The 10,884-nt window shown below is 43.2% G+C and overlaps 1 protein-coding gene across 1 annotated transcript; it reads right to left on the bottom strand.

Annotated features, from left to right (window-relative positions):
- Positions 1 to 9,347: 9,347 nt before the first annotated feature.
- LOC134197766 (uncharacterized) lies at positions 9,348 to 10,229 on the bottom strand. The gene is made up of 5 exons (XM_062667116.1): positions 10,014 to 10,229; positions 9,856 to 9,913; positions 9,703 to 9,785; positions 9,604 to 9,627; positions 9,348 to 9,527 (listed from the first exon to the last, which is right to left on the bottom strand). The coding sequence occupies exons 1-5, from the start codon at positions 10,110 to 10,112 to the stop codon at positions 9,411 to 9,413; spliced, it is 381 nt and encodes a 126-aa protein (XP_062523100.1). The 5' UTR covers positions 10,113 to 10,229; the 3' UTR covers positions 9,348 to 9,410.
- Between the last annotated feature and the right edge of the window lie 655 nt (positions 10,230 to 10,884).

Below are 10,884 nucleotides of genomic sequence, written 5' to 3'. Positions count from 1 at the left end.
GCGTTTATATCACGTGACTGTTAAACCTAAACCACTTTCGTTAAACTACCTCTGAAACATGTTTAGCAAAAGCTGTTTAGGTTTAGAGTTAAACAGGTTTAACGCCAGTGGAGACGCATTATTCTTAAACATGTTTAGACTTAAACAGGTTGTAAACATGTTTAAGCCCTAGTGGAGACGCGCCCTAACACTATTTGAATTCTCTTGTCAAAGTTCACTTTTGGATCACAAAGGCAAAGGTGTTTTTGCGAGACTTCCCCTCCAAACACCAATATAATATACAAGCTTCAATGCCAAATTTTGCCTCGGGGAACAACACATGCCAGGTGCTTCTCCTTTCCACTTCATAGAGCCACAGTTTCTTCAAATTCATTTCAAATTCATTTTCAAATTCATTCAAATTCATTCCGCCGCAAATGTCTTTCGCTTCCAATCGTCGCCCGCAATAAACAACACGCTCAGCGCGTACCGTCCGACGTCGGGAACGGGCAGTCAAAATTCGGTGAAAATACGATACGCCGTTCCAGAGATATTCGCGCGCGAGCGGAAGCGAGTGCGATCGGCAGAAGATCGCGTCGTCGTGGGAGAAGTCAAGAAGACGACCACAATGTCACTTTTGAGCGGAATGAATTCGACGTACGCAATTCAAATTCGAGCGAGATCAGACTCGCCATTTTTGAGAAACGCTTCAACAGACGGACACACAGACACACGGACACTTCTCCTTTATATATCTATTATAGGTAACTAACCTTTCATAAATTTGATGTAATCGTGTAGAAAAATATTTTAATTAGATAAATTTTCAGTTGTTATACTATAAATTTTTTTCGACTACTATTGTTTCAATCTACAATTTTATAAATAAAGCAATTAGCCATGTAATGTTTTTACATTAATGTCATTATTTGTGGTACATTTAGAATCTTGTGATGTTTTCCTTAACTGCTTTAGTTGTTATTGAAATGACTTGAGCCTTCAAATTTAATTTTTGCATATAAATAGTTTTTTGCATATAAATAGTTTTTTGCATATAAATAATATAACAAGACTTCTGTTCAGTACACATCAAATAATTCTTTGCTTTATCTTGACGTAGAACCGATTTCAAGTGGCTTCTTTTCACATAGATATACTCAATCTGTCACTAATCTATATTTCAATTTTGTAACAATGGCGTTCGAGTTATTGAATAACGTATTTATGTTACATATAATATATTATATTGCATTTTAATGTACTTATACTAAATGATTAAAAATAGATGGAAAGCGATCTGTAGAGGAGAACATGTCGGATCCCATTTGCAAGAAATTTCGTGCAAACGGGATCCTTTCTGTAGTAAAGCGAGGAAACAACACAGCGACTCCAAACTTGTTCTGTTGTCTTCTTTTATTTTTTAGAGTTTGCAAAATAGTTGGAAAGAGATCTGTGACATGTTTTGGTGCATTTGGCACAGTAAAAGACATTATGCAAATGGTGACCACTGTATCCCCGTAAAGAGCGCTGCCGTACACAACTGCTAGAGTAAGCGTAGAGCCGTTGCTTTGTTATCAATGAAGAGGTTGAAGCGGTCGGTATCAGCAGGCGGCTCGGATCCCATTTGCAAAAAATCTTTCGGATTCCGTTTGCACGAAGGATCCAGAATAGATGCACAGGTCCTCCTTCCGTTGTTGCAGAAGCACTAGTTCCCTTGCCTTGCTCACCGTCTCATCTTAACCAGCTGGAGAAAGCAGACAGAGTTGATCTCCATTAGACTCTGGCAGTCCAGCAATAAAGCAATCGATCAACTGCTGCTGACGCAACTCCCGTGTCAGACCTGGCTGTGCGGTATCCAACAGTCGCTCCAAATCGCGAAAAAACACGTCCAGATCTTCTCCGGCTGCAGTATGCGACTGGTCAATTGACGAGTAGCTAATCGGCGCCGTTCCTCTGTTCTGGGTTCAAATGCTGCAGGCAGCGCGGCAACCAAATGGGCGTATGTGTCCTTCTGATGATCTTCAAGGCACTCGTATACAGCAAATGCCCTACAGCGCAGCAACGTCGAGAGACGAAGTAGTTTGTCATCAGCTGCCCAACGGTTGGCCTCCGCACACAAGTTAAACCGTCGGAGCCAGGTTTCTACATCGCCATCACCAAACGGCTCTGGGAGACACAGTTGAAAATAGGTTGCTGCTGTACCTGTTCCTGGTTTTGAGCCATGACGCACTTTTGACACCAGAATGTAACAAGACCGAGCGGGTACGTTACTACAGGTTATTGAGCAAGAAGCAACTACTAGCCAACGCAACACCGTAACCGCTACTCAAAGCAAAGAGTGTCTACTTTACACTATCCAATAGGGAAGTAGGCGTATCTACGGCATAATTAACTTATCTACTGCATGTGCACGCTAAGCAACACGCTACACTGTTCACAGACAAACTCGTGCAACTTCTCACCTTCCAAGTTCATCTTTTCTCCTAATTCAATCAGTCGTTCCATCACGTCTCACTTACAATCAATCAACCGTCTTGATTCTGCACTTCAGCTAACTTTCCCGCCTGACCGATGTTGCGCGCGAATGGAAAGTTAGAGACATTTTCCGATTGCACCTTAGAGAATCGTGCGGCGGTCTGACACTCGAAAGAGACAGTGAGAACACAATCTAATCGTCGCTACGCTAGAGAACAGCTTAAAATTTCAGCGCACCTGTAGCGCAAGTAATTAGATGCATGTTTATGTTAGCACTGCGTTAATGCACGTTAGTATGACATCATGACTGTTGCCTATTTAGACCATTGCACTTGCTAGATTATTTAGTCTGCCTTCAGTACAGCTACGCGTTATAGCAATAAGATAGAGTTGTTCTACTGCTGTGTCTGACAACTGCATCTGCTGCAAGCACTAACAGTGACAACTGCTACATTTGGTGACAGGAGTGGGATCCAGATAAATGGCAGAAGCGCCAGACCAGCAGAATGCGGAGCAGGCAGTGCGCGCCCGAGGCAGTAGAATAGTGTCTCTTCTTGATTCGTTCAGTGATGGCGATGTATAGCAATGGCTCAAGAAGTTTACCCTTTGTGATGATGCAAATGGGTGAGAAGACGATGAGAGAAAAAAGAAGATTCTTCCGACATATCTACATGGGAAAACTTGGATTGTTTATGATCGGTTGCCAGAAGACCAGAAGGACACGCATGATCGTTTGTGTACGTCACTTAAGAATGTCTTTTCCCCTGTTACGGCAGAGAGACGCCGTCTGACAACGAGGCAGTTCAGGGAAAGAAAATGAAATACTTATGAACCATTGGAGGTTTATGCAGGAGAGCTAGAACGTCTCTTGTACAAAGCTTACCCAGCACTAGGAGCCGATGATCGGCAACAGCAGCTAGTAGACCAGTTCACTGAAGGAATGCCACCAGCTGTACGTCGGGAATAAGAACTTCATGCACAAGCAACATTCGAGGATACCATACTGCGAGCAACAAAGCTAATGCTCTTGGAAGACAGAAAGAAGGTACGAGCTCAGACTGTCGAAGCTGTCAACGTGGTGAGGCAGATGTTACCCATTCTGATTACACAACTGAGCTGGAACGACGAGTGCAACATCTAGAGGCACAATTGCAGCAACCAACACCCACATGGTCTAAAGAGAAATACTCACAATTACCTCACACACCACGAGGATTGAACAAAAGGGATCTGATTTGCTTTCAATGCAGTCAGCCTGGGCACCTACGCCGCAATTGTCCCTTGTTCTCTGGTCCAAAACAGATTGGGCCTTGCTATCTTTGTGGCCAAATGGGTCATCACCAACGTCATTGTGGACAAAGGCCCATTCAACCCCAAGGTCGTCAAGGAAACAATCAGCCTTTGCACAGTCCAATTAATGGTGGTGCTTATGCAAGACAAGAATTTCATAGTAATAGTAATAGAACATCCAAGCAGTCGAGCAAGCCAACTGATCGCTTCTATCAAAGCAAGCCAACCGATCGCTTTTATCAAATCAACGGGTTGATGCACTCTCTAACAGTAGAGGAAACTGTGGATGGAGTTCCATCCTAGTGTCTTATCGACACAAGAGCATCTGTTTCATTAGTCTCGCCCTCATTTGGGAGTGGCAAGACTGTACATCCTTGTTCTGAATATATTATGTTACGTGCTGTCAATGGCACCCCATTGAAAGTACTGGGCAAGATTGACCTAATTGTGGCTCTAGGTTCTTGGGAGGCCCCACACCGCTTCCTGGTTGTGGAAACCCAGACAGGACCTATCTTGGGGTCATACTTCCTGGCTAGTCATGGGATGATCGTAAATTTGAAAGACAGTAGAATGAACTGGATTGGAGGATCAGTGGAATTAGTTAGGTCTGTGATAGGGGATCAATCTTGCAGTCTTGTTCTAGAAAAACAAGTTTCGACCACAAAAATGGAGTGTGTGGTTGTCATGGCCAAGGTGGTAAATAACAATGGCACTCACCTCACAGGAGCTGCCATGTTAGAACCTGATGAGGAATTGGTGACTAACACAGAAACACTGGTGGCCAGAGTACTAGTAGATGCCTCAAAAGACAGGGTACCAGTACAGTTGATGTTCTCCAAGGCCCCAAGTGTCTCGAAAAGGGAACAGTGTTAGGAGAGTTGAAATGCATAGAACATTCTAATACACCATTAGCATCTAGTGGATGCCCAGTCTATGCAGTAAGACATGAGCAGTCACACTCGGCTTTTCTCAGCCAGTTCAACTGGACAGAAACCAGACTTAGCCCACAGGAGAAAGCAATACAGGAGCAGATGCTTTTGCAAAACAGGCAGTTGTTTTCGAAAGGTCCCAGTGATATGGGCCGAGCAACTATTGTGAAGCATCACATACCTACACCAGGAGGACGCCCTTTCAAGTATCAGCCACATCGAATACATCACCACCTAAAATCTGTGACGGAGAATCAGATTGATGAAATGTTACAAAACAATATAATCAGCCCATCAGCCAGTCCTTGGTCATCACCAATAGTCCTAGTCAAAAAGAAAGACGGAAGTCATCGCTTTTGTGTTGACTACAGAGGCCTGAATGCAATTACAACAAAGGATGCATACCCACTTCCAAGAGTGGATGAGACCGTGCATTCCTTGGGTGGAGCAACATACTTTTCAACATTGGATTTGGCAAGTGGCTATTGGCAGGTAGAGGTCCGTGAAGAGGACAAGGAGAAGACTGCCTTCACGTCTCCGCAGGGTCATTTTGAATTTCAGGTCATGCCCTTCGGACTCTGTAATGCACCGGCCACTTTCCAACGATAAATGGAATATGTTCTTGCCGGTTTACAGTGGGAACACTGCCTTATTTATCTGGATGATATCATTGTGTTTTCCTCTACATTCGAAGAGCACATCGAGAAATTGACAAAAGTCTTTCAGAGACTGAGAGAAGAAGGGCTAAAGCTGAAACCAAAGAAATGCTTCTTTGCTAAATCATCGGTAAAGTACTTGGGACATATTGTGTCTCAAAGAGGATTGGAACCTGACCCTGAGAAGATAAAGGCAGTAACAGAGTACCCAAGACCACAGTCAGCATCCGCTTTACGCAGTTTCCTGGGATTGGCTGGCTATTACCGTCGATTTATATCAGGATTTTCATCTGTAGCAGCCCCATTATTTCAGCTGCAGCAACAAAGCCAGAAGAAGCCCTTCATCTGGACAGAGGACAGTCACCATTCGTTTTGCACACTTCAGCAGAAGTTCATATCAGCACCTATTTTGGCATTTCCTCAGTTTGAGGTCGAATTCATTCTGGCAACAGACGTAAGTGATACAGAGCTGGGAGCAGTTCTCTCCCAAATTCAACACGGCAAAGGCAGAGTGATAGCCTATGCTAGTCGAGTCCTACACAAGAGTGAGAAAAATTATTCTACCATCGAAAAGGAGACACTGGCCGTAGTTTGGGCAGTCAATAATTTCAGGCCATATTTGTATGGACGGCTCTTTACACTCATCACTGACCATTGTCCACTGACATGGCTGAAGTCCATTCGAGAGCCTAGAGGTCGCTTGGCACGTTGGATACTTCTTCTAAGCGAGTATGAGTGGTCTATTTGCCACCGACCTGGCAAACAACACACCAATGCTGATGCATTGTTCAGACATCAACCGCCTTCTGTCAACATGGCCGGTCATCATGCGACACTTGATGAATCCTTTGAAGAGATCATGGCGCCTGTTGGAGCTGTTCAGGACGTCTTAGGTGCTGTGGGAATGACCCCTACTTGGTCATATCGTGAACTGTGTAACATGCAAGCGGCGAACCCAATAATGTCACAAGTATTGGCTCAATTTCCAGAACGTTCCTCCGCTACAAGGCGATGGAGATCTTATCCCAAGTTGATTGTTTATCGCAGGATTTGGCACCAGCTGGCCCTCGATGATGACATTCTATATTGTTTTTGCCCTGCCACCCTTGCTGATGGTGGAGAGGATAAGCAGCTGCTTGTTTTACCAACTTGTCTAATTCCTCCGTTCTAGATCAGCTACATGACAATGAAGGTCATTTTGGAGCCGATAAAACGTTAGGTAGTGTTTCTGACACATGCTGGTGGCCAGGCTATACTAAAGATATACATGAATACATCCAATCTTGCGAAATGTGCAGCCGAAGGAAGCCCATGTCCAAGGCCAAAGCAATGCTACAGAATGTACCTGTAGGAGGTCCTATGGAAATGATAGGGCTAGACTTTATTGGGCCTTTGCCTAGTACTGAAGCAGGCAACAAACATGTCCTAGTGGTGGTGGACTATTTCACTAAATGAGTCGAGGCTTGCCAAACGTTGTTTCTAGACATGGAGTTCCAGTCGTCATACATAGCGACAAGGGAGCAAACTTCGAGGGCAATGTCATGAAGCAGTTGTGTCAATTACTCGGTATAAAGAAGACTAGGACAACTGCTTACCATTTCCAGAGTGATGGATTAGTTGAAAGAATGAATAAGACCCTCATGGAAGCCATCTCAAAGTACGTTTCCAACAACCAGCGTGACTGGGATATGTGGCTGCCTCTTGTATTGTTTGGCTATCGAACTTCAAAACATGCGTCCACTGGAGAGACACCGCACCGACTCATGTTTGGCAGAAAGGCCCCTCTACCTATAGATGTGGAGCTACAGAATCCCCTTCCACAACCTCAACCAACGACTGATTTTAGCAAGCAGTTGAGAAACAGTTACAGATGACGAGAGAATTTGCAGACAATGAGATACTGCAAGCTCAACACAGACACAAAAACTACGACGACCGTAGCCGTGGTCCTGCGTACAAGGTAGATGATTATGTTTGGCTGTATAACCCAGCAGTACCTAAAGGATTATCTCCAAAGCTTGCTAAGCGATAAACTGGACCATTCAAGGTTATAAAGGTTCATGGTAGCACCAATGTCTCTATCAGACGACCCAAAGGAGGACGTGTTCAGCGAATTCATGTCAACAGAGTGAGTCCATGTTACCGGAGAATGCCGAGCCAGACACCAGAATGTTCTGCAAGAAATAACCATGCAACCGGACGAGCTTCTCATAATCAACGTCATCCGTCACCTACATTGCATGAGTTGGATATCCATCATCACATCGAGGAGGAGGAAGCAGGGATCAATGGTACAATACGCAACTCCAGCTAAATGGGGTGCGTATTCTTCTAGCCTCTATGATACAATACGCACCCTAGCTAGCTAGCAAGCGATTTACATACCAGCAAACAAAAGTGATATACAATATATCCTGTACACGCCTACTTTATGAAACATTACACCCTTATCCGAGATAATAAGCAATTCTGCAGATTGTCGCGCAAAATTGCAGGTTGATCAGTAGTCCCTTCAGGTTTATGTAGTAGATCAGCAGTCCAACGAGTTTATGTGGAGGGAGAGGTATGGCAAAACAAGGCAGCAAGCTTTACAAAACAACGTTGCTGACTTAGCAGCGCGATACCCGATACCGCAGTAACCTCACTGACATTCCTAGCATTGTCTCACTTCTTGACTCAGTAGAGGTAGGTAGAGTTTGTAGTTTAGTTGAACCGTTCCAGCATAGCCTAGCTACTTTGTAATTCTGTAAACTTTGCACAACAAGAAATATTCTCATACTCTAGACTCTGCGCGCGGACAAGAGTGTAATGTTTTATAAAGTAGACGTGTGCAGGATATATTGTATATCACTTTTTTTTGCTCGTATGTAAATAGTAGGGCGCTCGTTGTATCATAGAGGCTAGAAGAATACGCACACCATTTAGCTGGGGGGGGGGGGTGTATTGTACCATTGATCCGGAAGCAGTCTTGGTAAGAGCCAACGGCAATGCGGTTAATGTTCAACCTGTTCAAGTCCCTCCAGCACAACCGATGGTTCCACCTGCACCTCCGTCTGTTAGTCGTGTTGGTCGCCAACTCGTTCAGCCTGCCTGGATGAGAGCCGGGGATTACAACGTTGGATATTACTGACTCGAGTGTTGTGATCGATCTACCTGTTCGTCGTACTGATCTTAGAAGACGTGAGGACCCGTTTCATTACAAGAGAGGGAGGAATGTAGCGCGAGTAATTAGATGCATGTTTACGTTAGCACTGCGTTAAAGCACGTTAGTATGACATCATGACTGTTGCCTATTTAGACCATTGCACTTGCTAGATTATTTAGTCTGCCTTCAGTACAGCTACGCGTTATAGCAATAGGATAGAGTTGTTCTACTGCTGTGTCTGACAACTGCATCTGCTGCAAGCACTAACAGTGACAAGTGCTACACACCTATGCGCCTCTACACATCTCACAAAGAATGACTCAAAGCCGTCTGATGACTACGTTTTATATACTACCGGTAAATCGCAATCCAGTCTTTACGTATTGACTCAGTTCGCCAAACGCCGATACAGCTCCTCGACTGACCATATTCGTAACACGACTACTAATAGCACGTGGATTGTGACAATAACACACGCAATGATTACCTCTTTTGACTTGTAAATAAAAATTGAGGCAAACGTCAGTCAACTTACTGCACGATTCTTGTAAGAGGTACAATATCATCTTTTACCGAATCACTCAAATGAACGAAATGGTTGTAACGACTTCCAAATACTGATTGAAGTACATTCGCAGTCATCTGTTGTAAGAGAATATAAACTGAACTGATACAACAACAAAGAAAAGCTGCGTCATCATTAAAAGTATAGAAACAATTACTTGGCAATGTTCTTCCATTTTCGACAACAGAATTTCTAGGAACTCCGTGCAATCACTAAGCTCTCCTATTTGTCTCTGAGGGTTTTTCCAACCGACGCCTACTAACAGCTTGACAAGAGCTCTTCTAGTATTGCACCAGGTAGAAGCTGTACGATGCTTTCGTAACTCAAAAATTTTGAAAAGAGCCGTCATGGTTAAACATTCTCTATTCTCTTCAATTAAACTGACGACCGGTTTTACACACTGTAAAACTGATAATACAGCATTTACTATTTCCAACGTTGATTAAGCCCCCCAGCAGAGCGTTCCATGATTGTGCTGTCTTCTTACTTTGTGCACAAAGAAGAACAAGAGTTGCCATATATCCGTCGCCCAATGCATGGGCATTGAATTACTGCAATACTAACCAGAAATACTGGACCCTTCCTCGCCTATAGTTGATAAATATGCAGCAAACAATAAAGCACATGCAATCGTATAACTTTCTTCAAATAGAAGACACTTACTCGATGTACTGCTTCTGGCTTGCGTGTTCTCTTGGCAGTTTCTTGGAAAGGCATCGATGTCTTCGAAACGCCGAAAGATGCCGCTGCAAACGTTGGTGTAAGGAAAGCAACATTATTCCTTCTTTTCACAATCAATTATCAAGTGGTCATTACAGATTTTTCTTTTGGATCTTGGCTGTATTTTCGTAAAACGCGGTGTTGAATTTAATATCTAAGAACAATCAAGCCCTTTAGATTTGACGTCGATTAGACACACTAGCTCTACAGCATTTGCATGCATTCGTACTAGAGGAATGTACAACACGACTTACCTGTTTTTCAATTGGTTTCTTTGCTCTTGTATTATAACAAAGTCCTAATTTTGAAAAACATTTGCATTGTGCATTGCACGAAACTCTCTTTTTCTGCATCCACAAGTGGAAGCGATACACGGACGAGCTCTGCTACAGTTACACTTGTTTCTAGATGCCGCCATCAACTGTTGCTGTTTGCGTCGGACTTTGCCATAAGATCTCCTTTGTTTTCCGGTAACTTTACGCAGAGCGCCTAACAAGGTAATTTGAACTGTCTATATATCACAAACAAAGACTACATGTTACTAAACTCTCAATATATCATATACAGAACCGCCTCTAGCCAAACACGTTTACTTTCTACTAAATATTTATACAACATTGAATTTGTGAATGTTTCCAAATTTGACATTCTCATTTTCAAATGCCTATTTTAGATGTTGGTTTTTAAATTTCGTATACATAACAAATCTGTCCTTTTATTGTCTAGAATGCATTGTCATTTTATTTCTGTTATGGCTTAAACGCCATATTGCGCCTAGCCCCTTGAGCAACATCTTATGTAACAACCTGCTGCTCAGCTCCTTAGTCGATATTCCTAATTCTTCACGTACGTTTGTAACATGAAAAGCTACAGGCATACTTTTCTGCTAGAAGCTAAAGTCTTTTGTCATCCAAATGCAGGCTACTTTCAATTATAAAACAGAATCATTAGAACAAAAGACATAAACAGACTTTGAAAGCTGGACTAGCCACTTTGGTTCTGATTCTTTCGCGTTATGTACCCTATGAAATGAGCAGTTTAAAGAAGGACCGATAGAATTTTTATTAACATCAGCGTCACTAACTTTTTTCTTCGAAATGTACATGATGTGGACGGCTCGTGGGA

Source organism: Corticium candelabrum, chromosome 22, assembly GCF_963422355.1.
Source record: "Corticium candelabrum chromosome 22, ooCorCand1.1, whole genome shotgun sequence".
In the NCBI taxonomy this organism is placed as follows: domain Eukaryota; kingdom Metazoa; phylum Porifera; class Homoscleromorpha; order Homosclerophorida; family Plakinidae; genus Corticium; species Corticium candelabrum.
Note: the sequence above shows the minus strand (reverse complement) of the source record. Positions and strands in the feature narration are given on the sequence as shown.